At 43.1% G+C, this 27,308-nt stretch overlaps 1 protein-coding gene across 1 annotated transcript in view; it reads right to left on the reverse strand.

Moving 5' to 3' along the window:
* Positions 1 to 20,157, reverse strand: part of LOC145399470 (putative inorganic phosphate cotransporter) — a 39,409-nt gene extending 19,252 nt beyond the window's left edge. The window contains exon 1 of the mRNA XM_080272078.1: positions 20,070 to 20,157. Coding sequence (XP_080128204.1) covers positions 20,070 to 20,157 — 88 coding nt within the window. The remainder of the gene's footprint in view (positions 1 to 20,069) is intronic.
* Positions 20,158 to 27,308: the final 7,151 nt, after the last annotated feature.

Raw genomic sequence — 27,308 nt, forward strand, 5'->3', positions numbered from 1 at the left:
AGGAAGTAGTTTATACAAGGAGAGTGGAAAGGTTACAAGAGGATGGAAAAAAGGTAGAATATAAGAGGGAAGTGGAGGAGCAATTGGGGAAATATGGATTGGAGCAGATGGAGGACGTGGAAAGTGTGTGCAAGATATTCACAGATGAAATCTGTGCAGCATGCGAGGTGGTGTATGGGATGAAGAGAAGACGAAAGGAGGTGCAGGGAACAGCGTGGTGGAATGAAGAGGTGAGAGAGGCTGTGACACAAAAGAAGAAAGCATATAGTGAGTGGATGAGAAATAGGGGCGTGGAAGAAGTTGAGAGACGGAAGAAAGAGTTATATGTAGAGAGGACGAGAGAGGTGAAAAGATTAATGAGAGTAAGAAGAGAGTGGATGAGGAATTTCGAAGGAATCTGAGTGTAAAGTGGAGGGAATGTAAGAAAATGTTCCGGAAAGAGGTAAAGAGAGTTAGACAGAGTGCCAAAGAAATTAGTTGAAGAGTGAAAGATAAAAATGGTAGATTACTAGTATAGAAGGGAGAAAAGTAAGCATATGGAGAGAACTGTTGAACATAGAGAATGAAAGTAATGCGAGTGTAAGTGGCTGGGGAATGGCTTGGAGACGGAGGGATATGAGAAGAGAGGAAGAAATCAGCAGGATGGAAGTTGTGGAAGCAATAAGGAAAGTTAGAATGGGGAAAGCCCCAGGAATTGATGGAGTGTGTGGTGAAATGCTGAAGCACTGGGGAGAGATGGTAGTAGAATGGATGTGGAAGATGTGCAGATTGGCCTGGGGGGAAGGTAGAGTCCTGGTGGATTGAAAGTCAGGTATAATTATTCCCTTGTAAAAAGAAAAAGGGGAAAAAGAAGTATATGGTAATCATAGGAGCATTGGTCTTCTTAGTGTAACAGGAAAAGTATATGGTAGGATACTTATTGACAGAATTAGGGAAATAACAGAGGAATTAGTTGGTGAAGAACAGGGAGGTTTTAGGAAGGGAAAGGGTTGTGTAGGTCAGATATTCATTCTTAGGTCTTTAATGGAAAAGTTTCTTGAGAAGGGGGGAAAGAAGTTTTATGCGGCCTTCATGGATTTGGAGAAAGCATATGACAGGGTGGATAGACAAGGATTGTGGAAAGTATTAAAAATATATGGAGTACATGGGAAGTTGTTGAATGCTGTGAAGAGCATGTACGATGGTGCTAAAGCTGCAGTGCGTGTGGATAGTGAACTCAGTGAGTTTTTCTGCTTGAAGGTAAGATTCAAACAGGGATGTGTCATGTCTCCATGGCTGTTCAGTCTGTATATGGATGGGATTATAAAAAAGATACATGGTAGGGCAGTGGATGTTGGAGTGGCCCTAGTGAGAGAGGGCAGTGTATGGAAACTCCCTGTACTGTTTTTTGCAGATGAAACTGTGTTGTTAAATGAAGACAACGGGGAGCTTCATGGCTTGGTGGATGAGTTTGGAAGTGTGTGTAAGAAACGGAATCTAAAGGTGAATGTAGGTAAGAGTAAAGTTATGGTCTTTGAGAGAGGTGAAGTCAGTGAATGTACAGTGAGATTGGATGAGGAGGAAATGGAAAATGTGAGTGCGTTTAAGTACCTGGGTAGTGTGATTGAGTAAGGATGGAAGTTTAGAGGAAGAAGTGCTTGAAAGGATACAACAAGGAAGAAAGGTTGCTGGTTCCTTGAAAGCAGTGATAAGAAACAGGGAAGTGAGCATGGAAGTAAAAATGTTATTACATGACAGTATTGTGATACCAACTCGAATGTGTTGAAGTGAAGTTTGGACCTTGTAGGAGGGACAGAAGTCAAGTGTGAGAGCAGTGGAAATGAGGTATTTGAGAGGAGCATGTGGTCACATGAGGAGACAGACTGACAAATGAGGAAGTGAAGGAGCATTGTGGTGTGGATGTGGATGTGATAGGATGCTTTAGGAGAAACACATTGAGGTGGTTTGGCTATGTGGAGAGGATGGAGAATGAGAGACTGATGAGGAGAGTGTATGTGTGTGAGGTGGAGGGGGAGAGAGGGAAGGGGAGGCCAAGGATGAGATGGAGGGATGGAGTGGAGAGGTATTTGAGAGAGGGGGATGTGAGCTGGAAGCAAGATAGATAGATAGTTTTTAATGCATCAAAGAGTTCTTACACATATCAACCCAACAATATCTTCCACAGGAGTATCCACTAATGTTTAATAATATCCAGCTCAATCCTGCATCATCCTTGAACATGCTTGGGGTTTCATTCATTCGGGACTTATCTTGGAAAGATCACAGTACATCTCTTGTAAAATCTGCTTCCAAGAGATTGGGTATGCTAAGCCGACTCCGTACCTTCTTTACCCCTGGACAATTGTTAACTTTATACGTGGGTTTTATTCGCCCCTGTGTAAAGTACAACTCTTGTGTCGGGAGGCTCCCCACATACAGATCTTCTCAACAGGGTGGAGTCAAAGGCTTTTTGTCTCACTAACTGTCCTACCAGGGCTCTTGCTAACTGCCGATGATTGCGAGCCATTTGGCTCCTAAGGTTTCAGATTTACGAGCCAAAATAATTTTTAGTAGCCAAACTGACTACGAGCCGAAATATTTTACGAGCAATAAATATATTTATTTATTTACACATTGTGATGGTTAGAATTTTATAATGGGGTTTGTTGCTTACGTATTGTTGATTATTAATGGTGGCCACAAGGTATATAACATGTAACAAGAACTTGAAGAAATAATTAAATAACAAAACTCCTTTTTATTGCACAATGACAATAAAAACATCTCCGTTTTATCTAAAATAAAATAATGAACTATTGGCTAATACTATGCTCGGCAACGTTTGTCGGTCTATTTTTAAACATTCACAGTGGCAACAAGGAAAGACTTAATAATCGATCGCAATGTGCGTTTTTGTTCATTTAAGTGAGATTTACTTATTTTGTAGTTTACTGAGTTTTGATGTGGATGTATTTTGTCCTCGCCAAAAAGCAACTTGCGTGTAAAATTTGTTCACCGAAGGGAAAAAATACTCGCATTTGCGAGCTGTAGCTCGCCAAACAAGAGCCCTGCCTCCTCTTACTGGCTCCCTTCAACCTTTGTCTCTTCACTGCACTGTTGCCTCTTTATCTCTTTTCTGTCGCTTCTTCAATGGTCACTGCTCCACTGAAGTGTCTGCTTGCATCCCTCCACCTCTACGACGGGCACGTAGCACCTGTCTAGCAACAAACTCTCTTCCCTTTTCTGTTCAGCTCTCTAATGCAAGAGTTAACCGTTACTCCCAGTCCTTCATTTATGCAACAGGTCATCTCTGGAACTGTCTCCATCTGTCTGTATTTCCCACCTCCCATGATCTCCAGTCTTTCAAACACAGTGTGTCCAGGCATCTCAAAATGAACAGATCTTGAATTTGGCTCTCTTTTGTATTGTTTTTGTTTTTGCTTGGAAGGAACAGTTTGCAGGCTTCTGGCCTTCGGTTCCTTCTTCCTTGCATTAAAAAAAAAAAAAAAAAAAAAAAATGGATTCACACTGCTATTCTGTCATCAGGACCTATTAAAGATGCCTTGTCCTGGCAAACTTAATCCTTGTAGCAACAATTTTTCATTACTGGTCACTACTTGCATGCCATGTAAATAAGTTATCTGGCTTTGACAACTTTGCCACAATTCTTTTCAGTAAAAGTTAAAATTTCTGTACGACTGAATTATGTATATGCTGTTTACGTGTAAAGTACACATTCATCTCTTAATATTTGACCTTTGAAGATTAACTCTCTATCTATTGCCAGATGCCATAATCCCGTATGGGGTGGCCATTTGACTTTGAGTTATTTGTTTTACAGGGAGGGGCACTAAATCTCCACCAATCCACTTGACACGTAGGGAGCACGTATTGTTTGGTTATACGGTTACCACCCAGCGTTGTAAATGGTTTCTTGACTTACAGGAAACCATTTGGCTTGTCACTCAATGTAAAGCCATCTGTAACGGAAAGAAAAGCAATAAGTAGTGACAGGAAATATGGGAGTAATAGGAAGAGAGGAGGGCAGGCACAGAAAAAGAATGATAAAGGGTAAGGAAGAAGTAGGCAGCACTACATCAAGTGAGTGGATGGTAAATCCGTATAAAATCTGTATTTCTTGCACAATTTTTCTTTTTTATTATTATTATTTTTTTTAAGGATTTACTCAATGCTTTTTATATCTCCACTTCTAAATGTCTAGAGTAAGGTGAATAGTCAGATTCATGGCATTCCCCCAAATTGGTTTTATTGCCTTTATGAAAGTACCCAACCATGCCCCATGACACTCCTAACTGGATTCATTGATACAAAGGTTGTATTACAAGGGTGACTGCAAAGGTGTCATGTTCCCAGTTGTAAATATTCTGAAAGATACTACGAAATGTTACCTATTCATAAAATTTGACAAAGATGTTGAATGAAAGCTTCAAATCCATCAGTAAGAGGACTCCCATATAGTACCACCTTTGCTCACTGAATGTATAATACTACCTGTATGCATTACCAAACAGCTGTGATGTACCATACATTACCTTGAAGACTAAATTCTGATTAAAATCTGAAATTTTCCCTTCTTACAAAATTTATACTGATGACCATGATTTAGTTGATTATTATAAACAGCCTCAGTTTATCAATTAGCATTCAGACTTTCACGAACCACTTTCTTTTTCCACTGTTCCTGTGCCATGAGATACAGTGTGTAAAAAGAAGCCTTAATTAAAATATTTGATGGAAAAGTGCCAAAAGTCCATTACACCTATAAATTGTATTATATAGTGTATTTATATTTTTAATCAACTTTACGTTAACATTGTGCTTATATTTGTTTCCTTAGGAAGCAAAATCCACAGATGTCATGGTTATAATGTACCAAAAAACATTTACACATTGTTCACATATGTTTAATAGTAAATGCAGTTCATTGGTGCAGGACAGACTGCAGGCCACACACGAGTCAGTCTAATCAAGGGAAACTCACTAGAAAAATTGATGCAGAGCAGTGTATATTCTATATTAATCATCTTTTAGAAATAAGTGTTCAGAGGTTTCCCTTTAAAATTTAATCTTTTATACATTAATCTTTATACAGAGGGTTCACTATTTTCCTCCATACTGATATGATCAAGTCTTCTGCACTCACCATCCACTCACTTGATGTAGTACTGCTCTCGGGTGTCTGCCTTTTCCTCTCCTCCATCATTCTTTCCATCCATCCTCTTCTGTGTTTTTCCTTCATTTTTTCTTCTTTCTTCTGCCCGTGGGTGACTCTGCACTGAGTGACAAGCCAAATGGTTTCCTGTACACCAGGAAACCATATACAGGTACAGTACTACGTTGGGTGGTAACCATAAAACCAAATTTTGGCGCCTGGTGGTTTAGTGGGTAATTACGGAGCTCTATTCAGATTAAGCCGGTGAAGGTTTATATCCATGGAGTGGTTGGGGTTTATTGCTTATGTAATGCCGCTCAGGGATGAGTGAGGCTGCTCACTCTCATCTTAAATGTCAGGACCAACTTGCCTAGCCTGGGGCTCCTACGCATCTCACGGAGCAACGTAGGATTGGATGATGAATGAAATATTGTACTTTTAAAATTACCCATTTCACTAAAAGTTAAATATACAATTCACTAATCAAATGTAAAAACATCCAGTCTAATCTTAAGGCAAAAAATGGTACATCACTTTATAACAAGTAATTCAAACAATGTTTAACCAATCGATTTATGAAAATTATCTTAAGCATAGCATTTAATCTGTGCTTGTAAGGGGTTGGCAATAGCCAACACCTACTTTCGGCATAAGATGATCCACCGGTACACATGGAGAGTAATGAGGAGGATGGATGGTGAACTTGTTGAACGAAAGGCAATGATAGACTAGGTGTGTGTGGATGAGCGAATGAGAAGACAAGTGTTGGATGCAAGAGTGTGGAGAGGGTGGGGGAATGGAGTCTCGGACCATCACTTAGTGATGGCCAAGGTAGAGCTGCAAAGAAAGTGGTTGAGGAGACGAAGGGGAAGACAGGAGGAAGCAACTCCTGTGAGAAGAGTGAAGAAATTGCAAGATAGTGAGAAAATGACAGAGTATAAGAGCATGGTGGAAGAAAGACTAGGAAGGTATGAGCTAGAGCAGATGGAAGGGGTGGAAGACGTATGTAAGATATTCACGGAAGAGATAGGCGCAGCGTGTGAGGCGGTTTGTGGAGTGAGGAGGAGATGCAAGGGTGTGCAAGGGACAGCATGGTGGAATGATGAGGTGAAACAAGTGTGGAACAAAAGAAGAAGGCATATAGTGAATGGTTAGCGAGTAGAGGTAGGGGAGAAGATGAGAGAGAGAAGAGAGAGGTATATGTGAGCAGGAGAAGGGAGGTTAAGAGACTGGTGAAGGAGAGTAAAAAGAAAGTGGATGAAGAGTTTGGGAGGAATCTGAGTGTGAAATGGAGGGAGAGTAAGAAATTGTTTTGGAAGGAGGTAAAGAAAGTAAGGCAGTGTGAAAGGGGAAATAGTAGGGGAGTGAAAGATAGGAATAATAGATTGTTGGTGGAGAAGAGAGAGAAACTGAGGAGATGGAAGGAGCACTTTGAGGATTTGTTGAATGTGGAGAGTGAGAGCAGTGCGAGTATAAGTGGTTGGGGAATGGCTGGGAGAAGAAGAGATGAGAGGAGGGAGGAAGAGATCAGTAGGGCGGAAGTAGTGGAAGCGATGAAGAATATTAAGTTGGGAAAGGCCCCAGGAATTGATGGAGTGTGTGGTGAAATGCTTAGGTATGGGGGTGAGATTGTTGTGGAGTGGATATGGAAGTTGTGTAGATTGGCTTGGGAAGAGGGAAGGGTTCCAGAGGACTGGAAATCAGGTATAATTGTTCCTTTATACAAAGGAAAAGGAGAGAGAGAAGTATGTGGTAACCATAGGGGTATTTGCCTACTTAGTGTGACTGGTAAAATATATGGTAGAATACTCATTGATGGGGTTAGGCATATGACAGAGGAGCTAGTTGGAGAAGAACAAGGGGGATTTAGGAAGGGAAAAGGGTGTGTAGATCAGATATTTGTTCTAAGATGTTTAGTGGAGAAGTATCTAGAGAAGGGAAGGAAAGTGTATGCTGCCTTCATGGACTTGGAGAAAGCTTATGACAGAACAGATAGGCAAGGTATGTGGATGGTATTAAGAATATATGGAGTGGAGGGGAAATTGTTGAGTGCTGTGAAGAGTATGTACGAGGGAGCTAGGGCTACGGTGCGAGTGGATGGTGAGCTGAGTGAGTTCATTGATCTCAATGTGGGACTGAAACAGGGTTGTGTGATGTCTCCATGGCTGTTTAATATATACATGGATGGGGTTGTAAAGGAGGTGCAGGGTAGGGCAGTGGATGTGGGGGTGGCTCTAATGAATGAGGGTGAGATTTGGAAGCTTCCGGTGTTGCTGTTTGCTGATGATACAGTACTGTTGAGTGAAGATGAATGGGAGTTGCAAGGTTTGGTGTATGAATTTGGGACAGTGTGTAGGAGGAGGAATCGGAAAGTTAATGTAAACAAAAGTAAAGTTATGGTGTTTGAGAGGAATGAAGTCACAGAGTGTGCAGTGAGGTTGGATGGTGAGGATATGGAGAATGTGAGTGCATTCAAGTACTTGGGTAGTGTGATGAGTAAGGATGGAACTTTGGGGGATGAAGTGCATGAAAGGGTACAGCAGGGAAGGAAGGTCGTTGGTACACTGAAAGCAGTGACGAGAAATAGGGAGGTGAGTATGGAAGTTAAGAAGTCACTGCATGATAGTATTGTGATCCCTACCCTGACGTATGGAAGCGAGGCATGGACCTTGCAAGAGGGGAACAAGTCAGGAGTGAGAGCAGTGGAAATGAGTTACTTGAGAGGAGCATGTGGAGTGACGTGGAGGGACAGGTTGACGAATGAAGAAGTGAAGGAACGCTGTGGGGTGGATGTGGATGTGGTTGAGAAGATTAGGAGAAATACACTGAGGTGGTTTGGACATGTGAAGAGAATGGAGAATGAAAGACTGACTAAAAGGGTGTATGTAAGTGAGGTGGAGGGAGGGAGAGGGAGAGGTGGACCGAGGATGAGGTGGAGGGATGGAGTTGAGAGGTATATGAGGGAGGGGGGGGGGTGAGTTGGGGGGAGGGTAGTCAAATGGTGGGTGACAGAGCGACTTGGAGGCGTTTTGTCTGCGGCCACCCTTTGCGGGATTAGGGCGTCGGGCTATAGATAGATAGAATAGATAGCATTTAATTCTGCACTCCACACACAAGCGGTCCTCATTTCAAGTCACGAGTTCTAAAATTATACTTTCTCCATATTTACACTAATATCATAGTCTGGCAAATCTCAAGTTAAGACTGAGTGCCATTCTTTCACCTAACTCCTGGACTAGTCTGTTTTCATCCGAAGGAACTTTGTCACTCGGACAACTTGAATACGGTAAAACCTCACTAGAATGGACTAACTGGAGCCCAAGCCATTCCAAAAAACTCCGATAAAAGCAACACATGGACTTCCCCCTGCTAGGATATTTGTATACATGAAAAGCATTATGGCCACAGTCCCACTTCACCCCATCAGTTCCTTCAAACTCGTGGCAGTATCCCATTTGCCTCTTAACTTTTCTCAAATGCCACTATAAACAATTTACTGCATAACACAGTAAAATTTAAGCAAGGCTTGGACACAATAAAACTCATAAGTAATAAAAAAATATATATATATTCTTACATAACCATTCTGACTCACTTGGCTAACCGTACTCTACCCCCGCACCTTGCCAAGCTTTTATCATCATTCAACACATGGTGAAGGATCTTTCAAAGCAAATCCTTAAAAATCATTACCCATTATCTTCAGGGTCATCATCAAGTAACGGTGAATCATCCTCCTGATTGTCTTTGCTGGCAGGAGCTAAATCATGGATGGGAACTTGAGGTGTAGCTTGTACCTTGAGTGTTGTGTGGTGTACTTAATTTGAAGTACTTTTCAAATACTGTACTGTGCACTTTATACACCTTATTTTTTATGATCTTACAGACTAAAGATGTTCACTTTGTACATTTCACTTATCACTCATCACCCTCAAGCAGTGTACCAGGGACTTCCAGGAAAATGAGTGGGTTGACTGAGGCAGAGCATGAGGGGATAATAGTGACGCAGCCAGCCTGCCACTAACTGACGCATGAACACACAAACCTCTCGCCGGGTGATTAGTACTTGGTGTCTTGAATATATATTAATATTAATGCAGACCTCTTTTCTAATTTTTTAGCATTTAGAAGGTACCGTAAAACGCCATAACTTCGGACGGCGTCCAAACTTCGGACATTTCGCAAAAAAATGTAATAATTCAAGTTTATTGGAAGAGAGTGCGATATTTGCAAAAAATAATGATGTGGGTAGGTAGGGTAATCCTCTAAGACTATTATGTATTAATCCTATTAAACTAGCTTGAATATGTGTGGGTGAAAAAAAATCGTGAATCCATTGGAAAAAATAACTGAATTTTCTTACCCTGCAAAACTTTGTTCACACAGAACAAACAGTTTCAATTGTAAAAAAGTGAACAGTACGATTATATGTAGAAAAGTGCTGTAAGTACTGGGAAGTAAACTGTTTCCAAATATATGCATGGATAATCTTGCTATGCCTGCTTTAATGAATACTTCTTTATTTTGCAGAAAAAATTCCTAACTTCGGACAGACAAATTATTTGAGCCAAATAAAGTCCAAACTTCGGACAGACAATAATATTAATGGTAAAGTGATGCTAATTATATAAACAGTAAAACATGGCTAAAACAGCGAAATCTCCTATAAAGAGGAAAAGAGCCTGCACAAGTAAAGTGTCCAAAAGTGCCCTGGAAAAGGCTAAAGATGACATAAATAACAAGAACATGAGTGTGCGCAAAGCAGCTGAAAAATATAAATTAAAAAAGAGCACATTACATGATTACCTGATACAAAAACATTGCAAACAAGTGGGACGTAATACTGTACTTCATTGAGCCATGATGAAGAGTTACTGGTGTGTCAGAGAATCCTCACATTGGCAGAATGGGGATTCCCACTCGACAATTTGGACTTGAGGATGTTAGCGAAAGCATATTTAGACAAACGAGGGGTTGTTGTGTCACGATTCAGTAACAATGTACCTGGTGTTAAATGGGCCCATTCCTTCTTCAAGCGCCACAAACAAACCCTTAGTAGACGATTGTCCCAGAATATAAAGACTGACAGAGCCAGAGTGACAAGAGCCATGCTAGCCGAGTTCTACAGTAACCTGAAAAAATCACTAGAAGGTGTGCCTCCAGAGAACATAATAAATTTTGATGAGACCAATCTTACTGATGATCCAGGTAAAAAGAAAGTCATAGTGAGGCGGGGCACTAAATATCCAGAGAGAATCATGAACTCAACAAAATCCTCAATATCTATTATGTTCTCTGGAACTGCATCTGGTGTGTTACTCCCTCAATATGTGGTGTATAAAGCTATCCATCTTTACGATACCTGGACTGAAAGGGGCCCTCCTGGAACACTATACAATAGGTCCCCCAGTGGATGGTTTGACTCGTGTTCATTCGATGACTGGTTCCACAAAATTATCCTCCCCTATGCTAAACGCAAGACAGGTAGAGTTGTCATTATAGGAGACAACTTGGCAAGCCATGTATCACCCAGTGTTATTGTCATGTGAGAAACATAATATCTCCTTTCTTCTCTTACCACCTAACTCCACACACTTGACACAACCTCTCGATGTTGCTGTGTTCCGGCCTCTAAAAGTGCACTGGCGTAAGATCCTCGAGAACTTCAAGAAAACTACTGTTGGTAGGCTGAGTGCTTCATTACCTAAAGACTGCTTCCCAGCACTACTGACCGAACTGGTGGATAAAGTTAAAGGGACCATTGCTGACAACCTACGTAGTGGGTTTAGGAAGTGCGGCATTTATCCTCTTGATCCACAGAAATCCATCTCAAGACTTCCAGAAGATTCAATCCAAGATACAGCTGATACTGGTACACCAGGACCATCTACCAGTACTGCCTTAGACAGCTCAGTGTTGGAATTGTTGAAGGACATGAGGCATGGAACCAGTCAGTCAAGCTCAAGTCCAGCTATAGCGAAACCAAGGTGAAAGAAAAGGTTGAATGTGTCACCGGGCATGAGTATTACTACAAGGGCACTACAAAATGAAACAGAGAGCCAGCATGAAGAGTGTGAAGTTGATGATCCACAACCCCAGCCACTGCAGCCACAAGAGGATACAGAAGAGATAGCAGCACAGCCTTCCACTTCCACATCTGCACCCAACCATGAAGCACAAGCATCTCCCCTGACAGTCACCTCTACCCAGATTATTGGGGATAAAGTTGTTCCCTCAGATTGGGTAGTTGTGAGGGTTCCCTTTGATACCAAAGACGGATATAGGCATTATATTGCTATCATTGTTAAGGTAAAACCAGAAATACATGTCAGGTTTCTCAAACACGTTCAGGGTACACCTCACACATTTGTATACCCAGTGGTTGATGACAGCAGTGACATAGACAAAGAGGATATACTGAAGGTGTTACCAGAACCAACACTTGACCGAAAGCAAAGGATGATTTTTGATGTAGATGTGAACTTTTGGCCTAAGTAATGATAATAATTTTGATATAGATCTGTAAGATACCATAGTCAGTACTACCAGTACCAAAGTTATTGCCAATAAGGTGCCTTAACCAGTAATGAGGTTTATTTTAAAGAAAAAAGTGATACTATATATTTAGTTACAGTATTTTATACTGGTAGTTAAGGAATAGTTTTTTGTACTGATGTACTACAGTTAATATGTTCCATGGTGCCTTCATAACATGTGCCAGTGTGTGCGTGTGTCTGTTGATTTGTGTGTGTGTGTGTGTGTGTGTGTGTGTGTGTGTGTGTGTGTGTGTGTGTGTGTGTGTGTGTGTGTGTGTGTGTGTGTGTGTGTGTGTGTGTGTGTCTTTAAAACCTGTAAGAAATGTTCAACATCATATTATGTTATTTCGGTATGCATTTGTTGAGTCAATGAGGTAGATACTTGATAATTAAGTGAAGTTTTGTTTAGGAAAATGAGGCCAGTTCCTCTTACAGTTTTGGGTATATGCAGTGCATTTTTATTTTATTTTTTCATCTCAAAAAGTTCGTGAATAGTTCTTAGTTCTATTTACGGCCAGAATACCTCACTACAATGTGATATGATGCAATTTAATGTGATATGAAATTACGAGCTCCAAAAAGAAGATATTTTGGGATACTTCTCTATATATATGTATAACTCTGGTCACGAGTGCCCAATATTTTTTTTTACATTTTTTAAAAACTTCTCAAGTGTCCGAAGTTTGGCCAGTGTGTCCAGAGATAGATCCCATTAACCATTCTCATGTTTAAAGGGAAAATACATGGATGTCCGAAGTTTGGAAGAGCTGTCCGAAGTTAGAAAATTTGTTCATAACTTCGGACACTTGAAAATGAAAAAAAAAAAGGACAAGTTTAGCTTGGCTAATTTTTTTAAATATATGGATTTAGTAGGTACTCTCCCTGGCTACCACATGACACCAACAGGAATAAAATTGCACCATTCTACAAGGAGTTATTCATTAAAACACACAAAAAATGTCCGAAGTTATGGCGTTTTACGGTACTTTAATGGTACAACTTAATTTTAAACATGTTTCAAATACTGCACTGTACACTTTATGCACCTTATTATTTACACTCTAACAAACTAAAGATGTTCACTTTGTATACTTCCAGGGAAATGATGTGGGTCAGACTGAGGCCAGAGCTTGGGGGCACAATAGTGACGCTGCCAGCCCACCACCTACCGACACACGAACACACAAGCCGTGTGGACAATATGGCTGCCCTGGCCTGGGGTTCGGCAGTCCGGACCGTTTCTAGCTTTTTTGGAGTTTTCCCAATATATAAGAAATAATTCCAGTTGGCTCCTCGACTCCAAAAAAGGCGAATTCCAGTCTAGTGTAGTCCGTTGTAGTGAGGTCATACTTTAGTAGGTTGTGGCTGCATGGAATTCAGTTAGCCTTGCTTATGAGGTAGGAATGAGTTCAGTTACTGGACAATCCTTCAGTCTGACTACACTTTGCCATTAACGTAGCAATTAGGAGTTAGGGGTACAGTATTCCCCAGATCAGATTAAAAGCACTATAGTATGCACAAGTCAAGCAACAAGAACGAGGACTTTTTGTATATACAGTTGCTGTGCAGTATCAAAACAGACATCCCTTACCTGCCTCCTTACCCTCCAAAATAAGTACGTTGGACTGTAGGTGAAAGGGATCTTCAACCTGCTGTCCATCAGGCAAATGCTCAGATGAGCTGGGTCACAACTAACAATAACACAATACCATTATCTTGAAACGAAAGTGTCACCTATGCAGAAGAGAAACTGATCTCTTGTTGGATCAGCCAGATGATAAAAGCCACTCACCTCCTGCAAGAATAGTAAAATACATAACTTTCAGTAGCAGCTACATTTGGACTGAAATTAAAACTACATACACCGAGCAGTTACTCTGAAACTCAGATGCAATTTTTATTATGGGCAAAGTACAGTACTAGTTCATGAGAAAACAAGACCGGTGATTCTGCTTTTAACTACCTGCAGAGTTAATACCACCTGACTATTTACAAGCCAGGCTCCAATAACACTGAGGGAACAAGGTGGCTTAGTGGTAAAGCACTTGACCCAAGACTGTGAGGTCGAGAGTTCACGCCCCGTCCGGGTAGCTGCCTTGCTGGGAGAGGTAGCATTCTCCCGTCACTCTAGCAGGGCTTTATTATCTATCCAGGTCTAGCTCGGGGGAATAATCCTTTTTACTAATAATATTCCAATAACACTGGCTGTTTTGCCAAAGTTACTGTACACCAACTAACCTTTAACTACACATACTAAGCATATTCACTGGATTCTGTGTAGATATTAAATTAAATGTCAGTATCTGGCTGCAGCAGTAAAAACCCACATGAACTCTAGGGAGTTAAGGGGCCTGCAGGTAATCTACCAGGCCCAAATATTAAGGATAATATGTTCAGTCCACCAATAGCCTAGTAGACAAGTGTATTAGTGCTCAACTGGAAAACCCATTGCCAATTTTCACTCGAAATAACTGTCACCTCCTTTCAGGACAACTTGTCTGGGTGGCCTCTTCCAGTAATACTTTCAGATTTCTGGTTTGGAATATGTGACTTACAATTTGACTCCCATGGGAGATGTATGCTTATGACTTTATTGCAGGGAATGAAAGTGAGGCAGAGGAAAGATTTAGGATGTGTAGAGATTGCATAGGACAGGGGGTTTGAGAGTGGATAAAAACAAATGATATCTAGGGCTGGTGGCAGTACTGTCAAAGCAAAGGAAGAGTAGCCGTGTGCAGTTTGCCACAAGGGTATGCGCAGTTACTCCTTGTGCAGTATTTGGGATAAGTGGGTGCACAAGAGATGCAGTGGTATTAAAGGTCTATCTGTTGCCAGACGCATTAATCCCGAAAGGGGTGGCCACAAACAAAGCGCCTCCATGTCGCCCCGTCCCCCGGCATTTCATTGCCATGCTCCCAGCTCACACCTCTCTCTCTCATAAACCTCTCCACTCCATCCCATCCTTGGCCTTCACCTCACTCACATACACTCTTCTCATCAGTCTCTCACTCTGCATCCTCCCCACATGGCCAAACCACCTCAATGTGTTTCTCCTAATGCTTATCCACACCACAATGCTCCATCATTTCCTCATTTGTCAGTCTGTTCCTCCATGTGACTCCACATGCTCCTCTCAAATAACTCATTTCCACTGCTTTCACTCTTGACTTGTGTCCCTCCAACAAAGTCCAAGCTTCACTTCCATACATTAAGAGTTGGTATCACAATACAGTCATGTAGTAACTTTGTCACTTCCATGCTAACTTCCCTGTTTCTTATCACTGCTTTCAAGGAACCAGCAACCTTTCTTCCTTGTACCCTTTCAAGCACTTCACCCTCTAAACTTCCATCCTTACTCATCACACTACCCAAGTACTTAAACATACTCACATTTTCCATTTCCTCATCATCCAACCTCACTGTACATTCACTGGCTTCACTTCTCTCGAAGACCATAGCTTTACTCTTCCCTACATTCACCTTTAGATTCCGTTTCTTACACACACTCCGAAACTCATCCACCAAGCCTTGCAGCTCCCCTTCGTCTTCACTTAACAACACAGTATCATCTGCAGCCAACTACAGGGAATTTCCAAACACTGCCCTCTCTCACTAGGGCTGCTCCAACATCCACTGCCCTACTTGTATCTCTTTTATAAACCCATCCATATACAGATTGAACAATTACGGAGACATGACACATCCTTGCTTCAACCCAACCTTCAAGTAGAAAAATTCACTGGATTCACTATCCACACGCACTGCAGCCTTAGCACCCTCATACATACTCTTCACAGCCTTCAACAACTTCCCATCTACTCCATATATTCTTAATACTTTCCACTTTAAAGTATTAAAGGTAGACTTGAGATAATGCTGATTGTGTGTGTGGGGGGATGGGGTTGCGTGGAAGAGCACAGAGATTATCAGGCATGCAAGGACGGACCTTGCTGGTGAGTGTGGGGAAGAGTGTTATTTTGGGGACATGTAATGTGTTGGAGGTGGGGCTAGAGCTACCTCTGTGGGTATGGTGAGGAGTGATTTAAGTTCAGGGTCCAGGAAGCTGCTACCTCTCCTGACGAGAGGGCTCTCCCTCGAAGCTCAGAGGTCTTTATATAAGGCATGTGTTATTGTAATGCCGTCTGGTAGCGAGACCTGGACAGTAAAGGAATGGGATATTCGTATGCTCAAATACATGGAAATGAAAGATTAGATGAATGTGTAGTACGTCCTTGATTGAGAGGCCTGGGATAGCGTTTAGGACTGGGAGTTGAGAGGAATAGATGGGACTGGAGTGTATTGCTGTAGTGAGGAAGGGCAGACATGGTTTGAGCATGCAGAGAGGGTGGAGAGTAATGTGGTGTGGAAAGTGAGTGTGAATGTCGGGGATAGGGTTGCAAGAGTCAAACCAAAAGAGACATTTCATTTTCGTTTTTGAAGGCTCCAACATGCATGCACCAGCCTTGGTAACCTAATGACGGCTTTCCATGCAGCCTCCCTGTTCATTCCCTTAACTGTTGAAGTCACAATGACCTCGTCCCAGGTTTTTTTGGTGTACCCCTCGCAACCCCACCTCTAATATCGACGCTTTTCATTCTCTGCACCCAATTATCATCCCCCACCCTCTCCACATGCCCAAACCTTCTCAATCTACCTCTCCTCCTCATAACACATTCCAGTCCCATCCTCTCTCTCAACTCTTCCATCGTATACCTAGCCCCCCCCAGGCCTTGCACTAAGGGACGCACTGCACATCCACCTAATCCCTGTCATTTCTGTGCGTTTGAGCCTCCTTATTGCCCAGGTCTCACTACCATGCAGCATTACACTTCTAACACATGCTGCATATAAAGATCCTTAGCACGTACGGAGAACCCCCTCAGTGTCAGGAGAGGCAACAGGTCCCTGAACTTCCAACCACTCCTCCCTAGCCACAGAGCTACCTCCAACACATAACATCTCCCAAATAAAAAAAAACTCTTCCACACACTCAAGAGACTCACCAGCAAGATCAGTCCTTTCACACCTGACAATCTCCATCTGCTCTCCCTGACACACCGCACATAGAAAATCAGCATTATCGCGCAGTCAGCATCTTATACCACTACATCTCGTATGCACCCACTTATCACAAACACTGCACAAGACGGAATTACTTACCACACCCTTGTGGCAAATTGCGCTATGGCCACTCTCCCTCTTCTTTGATAGTACCGCCACCAACCCTAGATATTACTTTTGTTGTATCCGCATTTACCCTTAAGCCCTTGTGCTCCATATCATCTCTCCACTTTCTAATTCTTTCCTCCGCCTCTTCACTCTCTGCAATCAGCACCAAATAATCAGCATAAAACATCTCCCACGGGAGTCTATTTCTGAAATTACGTGAGAGGGCTTCAAGTACCATGATAAACAACAAGGGACTCACTGACCCCTGATGCACACCAGCATTCACGGAACTCTCATTGCTCAAATCTCCATTGACTCTTACCTGGGTGCGGGCACCCATATAGATGGCCATAACCACCCTAACCAGATACTCTTCGACCCCAAGCTTTCTCATTGCCCACTTCACCACCTTTCTAGGGAATCTGTCAAAGGCCTTCTCCAAATCAACAAAAACAAAGTATATACCGTTCCCTTTTCTTACTCATATTTTTCCTGAGGCTGTCAATGTATATGGCAGCAGTGGTCCCCCTGCCTGGCATAAACCCAAACTGCATCTTATCAGTAGTAACTTTCTCTAATCATACCTTCTAGAACTCTCTCCATTACCTCCATAATCTAATCTAAAAGCTTTATACCTCTATAATTTCCTCTTTTCCTGGGCATCATCCTTTCCCTTGTACACGTTAACAGTTACACACTTCAGCCAGTCATCTGCGACAACACATTCATATATAATCATAAGCATATCAGGTCAGTGAGTAACCTCACTCCTATATCTCCTGAGGCCTTTAGCATTTCAGCAGTCAACCTAGACACTTCTGCCTTCCCCACCTGCATCTTCCTATTGCCTCACAGTAGCAGCGTCAAAAGCCAAGGGTCAAATACTGGATCTGCTGGCTCCAAATCTCCCTGTCCCAGTCAAACACATTAAACAACCGGGTATAATGCTCTCTCCATGCGTCAATAATATCCCCACTGTTCACCACTACCCTTCCTTCATTACTTTTCACACACTGCCCACCTTTAATATCCCGATTCTCCCTCATCACCTCTTTTGTCACCCTAAATATCATATTCTTCCTTTTCCCATGATTTAGGCTATCAAGTAAGTCTGTGACTCAGACTTCGCCCTGTATACTTCTTTTCTTGCCCTACGCTTGCAACAAAATATTCCTCTTTTTGTTGCCACCCTTCTTCCATTCCTGGAAAAGCCTTCTTTTGTCTTTAACTGCAGCTTCTACACCCTCATCCCACCACCAAGTTACTTTATGTCTTGATGGGCCTCTTGTCCAACTGCATATTGCATCAGTAACTCTTAGAGGTTGTTCATGAGGGCTCCGAACTGTTCATTAATGCCTCTGTCAACGGCTCCCTGTTCAGCCATCGCTCTCATTTCGCTATAGAAAGCATCCCTTACTACTTGGGTTTCCAGCTTCCATATTGTCCTTCCTGGTGCATAAGTCCTGAATATCATCACTCTCTCTTTAAGTACCATGTCATGTCAATAATTTGTGCTGCTGCACGCAATCCTCGCTTCCTGTAACTAACCTCCTATCAGCTCTTGTGACCAGGAAATACTCTGTCTGACTGCTCTTTCCCCCCAGACTCGTCTGTAATCAACCTACTCTCCCTCTTCCTAAAATGTGTGTTGCACGCAATCATGTTCGTTCCCTTCCCAAACTCGAGTATCCTTTCCCCTTCCTGATTTCTTGTACCATATGCACATCCCCCGTGTACTCCATATCCTTGAGCTGCGCACCTACATAACCATATAATTCCCCTCAAATTTATCTCATCCCCCATACCACCTACTACACGTATTAAGTCATCCCAAATTCTATCATCCTCTATCTCATCCAATCCTGCCTGTGAAGCATATGCCGATATAATTGCAAACATCATTCCACCGAACAAAATTGTCACTACTAATATCCTATCACTTTCATAACATATTCCACCCATTCTCCTCAACTAACACACCCACACCCCTATATCCGCCTGTCCTCGCCTGCCAAAACAACTTATAATAGCAATCCTTCCCAGCAATCTTTCTGACTGATCCACCCATGTACCGAACTTCCTGCTAACATCTTACATCCACCCACTTCCTACTGGATGCCTCAATCACTTCCCCCACTCTACCCCTTAAACTTCCAACATTCCAAGAATCCACTCTCATCCCCCTGGGTGATTTAATGTCATCAGGCTTGCTTTGAAATTAATTCCTGTACTTGGGACCTGGGACAAAATCAGTGTGACCTAAGGAATACAGAACTGAACAGAGGCTGCCCGAGATTGAATAGTGTGGAGAGCTGCCATTAGGTTACCGAGGTCGACTCGTGCACGTTATAGCCTTTATAAGCTATCCGACAATCTGAAAACATTTTACATTCTCCTGGGTAAGTGACTCCCCTTCTCTTCCAAATTTCTACAAAGATGTCTGGAGAAAACAATCTGCTACAGGAATGAAGGGATTACCAACTTAGACACGGGCATGCCTGTTTGCAGTGTTCAAACACTGCACAAAATCACTAATATTAAAGGTAAAAGGAAACCAGACCTGCATCAACATCTCAGGTTTCAAACTTGCCCAGCTCAGCAATCTCAGACTACCCTTGAAACAGCTTTAAATTCAGCTACACTGCCTGTGTTTCAACTCTCATCAAATTATTCATGCATAGAACTGAACTAAATGCTGCACCAGTAAAGTCAGTACAAACTTGTATTTCAAACATTCCCAGACACTGCTTGGGTCATTCATTGGATGCTATAACAATCTTAATCCACGTCACTTTAGTAGTTAACGGACACTTGCAAAACAAACCTGCAAAATTAGTTTCAGTAATCCATTTAGAATTGCATTAACACAAACCACAGGGAGCAAAACCAGAATAAACTTACCCCAAATAACTACAAAACCTAAACCAAAATATCCTATATAATAACAAACACCCTACACCACACAGTTACGAGAAAACTAACTCATTCCTATATTACCCCCTCGTAGGTGCAGGGGCTTTAGACTAGGTAACCTCGGTCCAACATATTAGGGTAAACTACAAGCTTTCTGTCTTTCAAGCCAATTACAACAAACACTAACCAGTAACTATACATACCCAAGGCCTTTGCTGGCAGTGCCCCCTTAAAAAAAAAAAAAAAAAAAAAAAAAAAAAAAAAAAAAAAAGAGGGTTGAAATACGCAAATAAAAAGACCTGGTGCGAGGTCGAGTGTGCCCATGGATATGAGCTGCACCAGATAATAGGGTGGAGTGCTGCCATTAGATGACCAAGGCAGACGCATGCTAGCGTGTTTGCACCTTTATAAATAGTACAACTATGCAAACAATACATCTCCGTAATTTTGCAGTTTATTTAACTTTGTCCAACGACAACTCAATTCCTACAGTACTGTTTTACATAGTTCACACGTACCCCATATAATTTGTTGAACTAGGGGAAAAAAAAAAAAGAATACGAGTGCGGGTATTTCAATATTGCGCCGCGGAGATGGCCACTGCATATTATAGAGCTCGGTGGATGTCACATATTCAGCAGAAAACAACTGTGTTATCCCTAAATTGGCTAAATTTGTAGGGGAGAGAATGGAATGCGTCAACTAACGAAAAACAATCTGAATAATGTATTATATCTTAATAAATCTTTCACCAGTAAATGATTGATTTAATTTCTATTCGTTTACACCTATAAGTTCTTTGCAAAACCCTATGTACTCCAAAACCCAACCTGGGGTTGCTCGAGTCAAATAACCTTTCAAATCTCCCGAGTTACCCCGTACTCACCCCCCCTCTCTTGAGCTACCCCCGCACTCACCCTCCCTCTCCTGAGCTACCCCCGCATTCACCCCCCCCTCTCCTGAGCTACCCCCGCACTCACCCTCCCTCTCCGCCTCTACCCCTGCACTCACCCCCCTTCTCTTGAGCTACCCCCGCACTCACCCTCCCTCTCCGCCGCTACCCCCGCACTGACCCACCCTCTCTTGAGCTACCCCCGCACTCACCCTCCCTCTCCCAAGCTACCCCCGCATTCACCCCCCCTCTGCCGAGCAACCCCCGCACTCACCCCCCTTCTCCCGAGCAACCCCCGCACTCACCCCCCCATTTTTCGAGCTACCACTGAACTTACTTGTCCACGCCGCCGCTACCCTCTCACTAACCCCACCCCACCCCCGCACTCACCCCCCCTCTCCTGAGCTACCCCCGCATTTACCCTCCCTCTCCTGAGGTACCCCCGCACTCACCCCCCCTCTCCGCCGCTACCCCCGCACTCACCCCCCCTCTTCCGACCAACCCCCGCACTCACCCCCCCTCTTCCGACCAACCCCCGCACTCACCCCCCCATTTCTCGAGGTACCATTGAACTCACTTGTCCACGCCGCCTCTACCCCCTCGCTAACCCCCCCTACCCCCGCACTCACCCCCCCCTCTCGAGCTACCCCCTCACTCACCCCCCTCTCCTGAGCTACCCCCGCAGTCACCCCCCCCCCTCTCTCGAGCTACTCCCGCACTCACCCCCCCGTCTCCGCCGCTACCCCCGCACTCACCCTCCCTCTCTCGAGCTACTCCCGCACTCACCCACCCACTCCTGAGCCACCCCCACTGTTACCCTCCTCTCCGCCTAGTTTTTTTTTTTTTTTTTTTTTTACCATCTACAGGAAAAAGAAAGTAACATCAAGACAGCAAAATATTTATTAATGCTGTTCTGCGCTTGTAACTTCAAGCCTCTGAAAAAGAAAGTATACACCAGTATGATCCTGAGGAAGGAGGAGGAAGTGCAGGAGGGGGAAGAGGAGGAGAAAAGGAGAGGAGAAGGAGGGAGTGCAGGAAGGGGAAGAGGAGGAGGAAGTGCAGGACGGGTAAGAAGATAAGCATCAAGGAGAGGAGGAGGGGAAGATGGGGAAGGAAAGAAGGATGAGGTGCAGTAGAAGGAGGAGATGGGGATGAGGGGACGAGAAGGTGCAGGCGGGGAGGAGGAGAAGGTGCAGGCGGGAAGGAGGAGGAGGTGCAGGAGGAAAAGGATGAGGATAAAACGGAGGAGGAGCAGGATGAAGAGCAAGAACAGAAGTGACCTGGGGAGGAGGAACAGATGCAGGAAGGAGGGAAGAGGAGAAGGTTGTGCAGGAAATGGGAAAAGAAGGAAGAGGAGGAGGAAATGCAGGGGGGGAAGAGGAAGAGGAGGGGGATTGCGAGGAGAAAAAGAAGGGGAGGAGGGGAAGGGAGAGGAGGAGAAGGAGGTATGAGGAACAAGAGAAGGTGCTGGAGGGGGAGGAGGTGCGGGAAGAGGAGAAGGGGAAGAAGGAAGAGATGCAGGAAGAGGACGAAGGGAAGGAAGAAGAGATGCAAGAGGAGGGGAAGGAGGAGGAGGTGCAGGAGGCTCATCTGGAAAGTGAAGAAGGAACAGTAGGCCAAAGTACCCTTCTGTTGTCCACCATCCTCCGTTTGAGCGACAGGGAGGGAACGGAGTACAAAGAAGCACTAAGGAAAGCAAACAGCAACAGACCTAATGCACCTTTTCAGGCTATTGTGGAGACGGCTATGACAATGATGCTGGTACGTAATTTATAAGCTGAAGGATAACAAAGCAGGAAGACAGAATAAGTGAAAATGGAAGGATGTTTGTGCATCCAGGCAGCTTCACTATCAAGACATATCGGTGCCATCACGTGAAGGCATCTTCAGCATTTTTTTGAATTCGAAAAATCTCATGAAGTCTATTCAAAGCTAAATAAAATCGTACGTGTTACTCCATTCACTCTAACTTAGCGCAAAATTTCCATCTCTCCATCTTAAATGTTGAGCTGTGACCACAGATTAATACGAAAGTATGTTGCTATTATCACAGACGACACACCTGTAGCGGCAGTAATTCACTGGTAGACAAAATTTAAAAAGTGTTATGGTTCTAGTATATTTTTAGGTGATTCTGTGCAACACGAACCTGTTAATTTCGAATATGATATCCAATTTTCGCCAGCACGTCCACAGGAAAATCCGATTCGACTCCAATCAGAGATAGATATACCTTGTAAAATTGCATTCAGCTAGTATATGTGGCGGTTATATCAGATTCAGTTAAGTACCTGAATCACATGATATTTAGCAACTCCGAATCAGCCACAGGCGAAAGTCGGGTAAAATTTTCCTTTTTTTCTTTTTAAACACCATTGTATGCTATGGTAATCTTAAATTAGTACTTACGTACCTTCTCTAAGGCATGCACCCCATGGCCCTGAACTTCCAGCTCCAGATCCTCCATTTTAAGTACAAGTGTTTCAGAATCTAGTGAAGAGGTGCGTTGCATGGATGCTGACTTTCGAGAAGATTTAGAGAGCATGGAGCCACACCTCATCAGCCAGGTAAAGCTGCATGACCTTATACGAGATCTTAACTCCCCCAAGGAGAAAAATAATTTCCTTTGATCTCGACTCAAGCAATGGAACATGCTACAAGGTGGAATTTGTACCACCACCTTCCATCATAGCCATGAAAAGCTCTCGTACTTCAAGATGGACGACTTGTTACTGTAATGATGTATCGTTAATGCAACACCTTTGTAAGTCTCGTCCTTATCAAAAAGGAAAATGACGTTTATTCATAGATTCTGTGAATAATGCACTGAAGGCAGTACTCCATAATGGAAATGAGCTTCCTTCTGTTCCAATTGTGCATACCCATGGAATGAATGGAAGTTATGAAACTATGAGTGCTGCGTTGACCGCTACTGGCTACAAAACACATCAATGGAGCATCTATGGGGACCTGGAAGTGATCTGCTTGCTTCTAGGACTTGAGCAAGGTTACACAAAGCACATGTGCTTTCTCCGTTCATGAGACAGCAGAGCAGACGCTATGCATTACACACAAAAGGAATGTCCAATGTGACCGAAAGACATGATTGAAAGGTTCAACTGTCTTAACCTCTTGTTGACCGTGAGAAGGTATTCTTGCCTCCATTTCATTTGAATCTCTGATGAAGAACTTTGTGAAGGCCATGGATCAAGATGGTGCTGGCTTCCACTGCTTGCTAACGAAGTTCCAAGGCACTGTATCTGAGGCCAAAGTAAATGCAGTTTTTTTTTCAATAGTCCCTCATATTCATCTTATACACAATGATCAGGATTTTGTAAAGAGCTTATCTGAGCTGGAAAGGGCTGCTTGGGACAGCTCCATGGTTCTTAACAAGAATTACCTAAGAAACTTTCAAGCATCGAATTATGAGGAGCTTGTGGACAATGTTGAAGAGTTGCTACTGTACGCACGCGGTGCTAGAATGTCGCTCGATAAATTTCTTCCATTCTCATTTAGACTTCTTTCTATTTATTCTTGGCAATGTCAGTTATGAACTTGGGGAAAGGTTTCACCACGAAATTGTCATAATGGAGAGCCGATATCAAGGCCGATTCAGTCCAAACATGATAAGCAACTATTATTGGACTTCACAGTGAGAGAAATTGCTCCTACAAACGCAAAATGCACAAGTACTTATAATGTTAGTGGTAGGTGGTGGCGACCATCATCCACTCACTTGACGTAGTGCTGCCTACTTCTTCCTTAGCCATTATCATTCTTTTTCTGTGCCTGCCCTCCTCTCTTCCTATTTCTCCCATCTTTCCTGTCACTTCTTACTGCTTTTCTTTCCTTTACAGGTGGCTTTACATTGAGTGACAAGCCAAATAGTTGCCTGCAAGCCAAGAAACCATTTACAACGCTGGGTGGTAATCATACAGCCAAACCATACGTGCTCCCTACGTGCCCCTCCCCGTAAAACAACTAACTCAAAGTCAAATAGCCACCCCTTACGGGATTATGGCGTCTGGCAATGGATAGATAGACTTCTGTGGAAAGGTCATGTAATAATGTTTTGTATATATATCGGTATGTGCTTAGTATATAAATTAAAGACTAGTATATTATTATTGTAATATATAAACTACTGACACTTATTTGACGAATTTGCATGTTTCATGGAATTTTCAAGGTTACGTGATAGCCAAATTTTCCGGTGTTTAGAAAATTGGGGATAACAAATCAGAAACAGGCAAGAATAAGTCAGAAATATTTTGGCTGTTGACCAGCTATACTCTCTCTCTCACACACACACACACCACTATCAAATTACAACAATAATTGCTCCCCTCTCTCAAACAAACGACCCCCCAAAACCTCTCCAAATTCTCCCTCTCCAAAAATCTCTCCATTACTTAATAAAATCGTCTGGAAGGCGTATGGGAAAAAAATCAGACTGAAGGGGTTAATGAAGGCCATATCTAACCCCCCCCCCCCAGTCCGGTCTCCCCTAAACTGAGAAGTGGGAGAAAAATGGAGAGAGAATGTAGAATGTGGAAAATTACGCGCTAAGAAGGACAAGTTAGGAAGAATACACAAAGTCTCACGCCCTCATTAGGTTGCTTAGAAGCACCTCTTCCTTTGCCATTTATTTTGCATTTCACACTGACATATTTGGTATTAGTAACAGACATACGGGCAGGGGCGTACCTAGAGATTTTGGGGCCCGGGGGGCTAGGTTCCTCTGGAGGGGGGCCCCGCAAAGATCCTAGCCCCCCTAATTCTCAAAACTTATCTAATATCTTAGCCGGGATTGTCGGGATGATAAATATTTATATTTTTAAATAATAAAAAAGCTTATAAATTTTTTAGGCTTTTTTGGGCCCCCCTCAATTGGGGGTGGGGGGGGGCCAGTTTCAAACAGCCCTCCCCCCTCAGGTACGCCACTGCATACGGGTACTGGGGAGCAATGCATAATTCGCAAAGGAAGAGGTGTTGAAAACGAAGCCTCCCCTCTCAATGTAACGCCTGGTTTTATTCTTGTTACCTACATGTCGATACTAAGGTGCAATATATGGGATAATTCGCATAGAAAGAGGTGTTAGGAACGAGGTCTCCCTTCCCAATGTAAAGCCTGGTTTTGTTCTTGCTACCTACATGCGGATGCTAAGGCGCAATATATGGAATAATTCTCGAAGGAAGAGGTGCTACGTACGAAGCCCTTTCTCGTAAAAACTGTACGTCTCTACACTACATTCTTTCCACCGCACCTCTTCGTGACTAGGACTATATATTCTAGTGTCAGTGTCTTAGTTAAGTATGCACAACAGATGGCAATTTTAGGACGTTAGAATAGTATGGCAGTGAAAGGGTTAATGAAAACTATGGTTCGTATTCTAACATCTCTTCCTTAACGATTTATTTTCCAAGCTACTCATTAACATCCCTTAGTTTGTTTATGTCTACAATATCGACGCAGATGGCATGAATAATACACAAGAATGCAGTAACCGACTGAAGCAGAATAAGACGTAAATCGGTATGGAAGAGGTCTTAATGGGTAAGGAGACTCCCCAACCTCTCTCTCTTAACGACTTATTTTCCAAACTATTCACTGATACCCCCTGGTTTCCTTCTATCTTTTCGATACCAACATTGCTGGCATGACACACAAGAATATAGTAACGGAGCAGAATCAGAAATAAACCTGTTCATTAGCGATTTATTTCCCAACCTACTCCTTAATATCCCCTGACATCCAAGAATATAGTAAGAGGGCAGAATCAGAAGTAAATCTGCTGGGAAGAGGCGTCAGTAAGCTTTCTGGAAAACACACAAGAATCATAGTAACGGAGCAGAATCAGAAATAAATCGGTAAGGAAGAGGTGTTAGTAAGCTTCCTGAATAACACACAAGAATATAGTAACGGAGCAGAATCGGAAATAAATCTGTAATGACGAAGTCTTAGGATGCTTCCTGCATTACACACAAGAATATAGTTACGGTGAAGAATCAGAAATCGGTAAGGAAGTGTTAGTAAGCTTCCTTAATAACAATGAGAGCAATCCAGGACCCACCAACAAATACGTACGTCCAACATGCTCAAAACTTATCACTTCGAGCCGACAGACAAAGGTTCAGTTCAGTGGAATTCCTGCAAGATCTGGACCCATTACACCTGCACAACACTTGCATCCAGAAAACATTACACAAACACCTGCTTCTTATGCTCCTTCCCCCCACCCACTAACCCCCCACCAACCCCACTCCTACTTCCTCAGCCTAACTCATCGATCCTTCCCACACCACCCAATCCCCCAACCCCTCCCATTCCACCCCAGTCTAATTCACCCCAACCCCTACCTCCATCACAACCTTCTACCTGGACCTGCTTCTTATGCGTCTTCCCCCAACCCGCTAACCCCCCCCCCATCAACCCCATCCCTACTTCCTCCACACATCCTCAGCCTAACCCACCGATCCTTCCCACACCATCCAATCCCCCAACCCCTCCCATTCCACCCCAGCCTAATTCACCCCAACCCTTACCTCCATCACAACCTCCTCCTACCCCTTCCCCTCCACCCACACCCCCACCTCTCCCGCGTGCTGCAGCAGCCTACACACACAGAACACACAATATAAACAT

The sequence above is a fragment of the Coenobita brevimanus genome, chromosome 49 (assembly GCF_032717465.1).
Source record: "Coenobita brevimanus isolate Jiangsu-jjx chromosome 49, ASM3271746v2, whole genome shotgun sequence".
Lineage (NCBI taxonomy): Eukaryota > Metazoa > Arthropoda > Malacostraca > Decapoda > Coenobitidae > Coenobita > Coenobita brevimanus.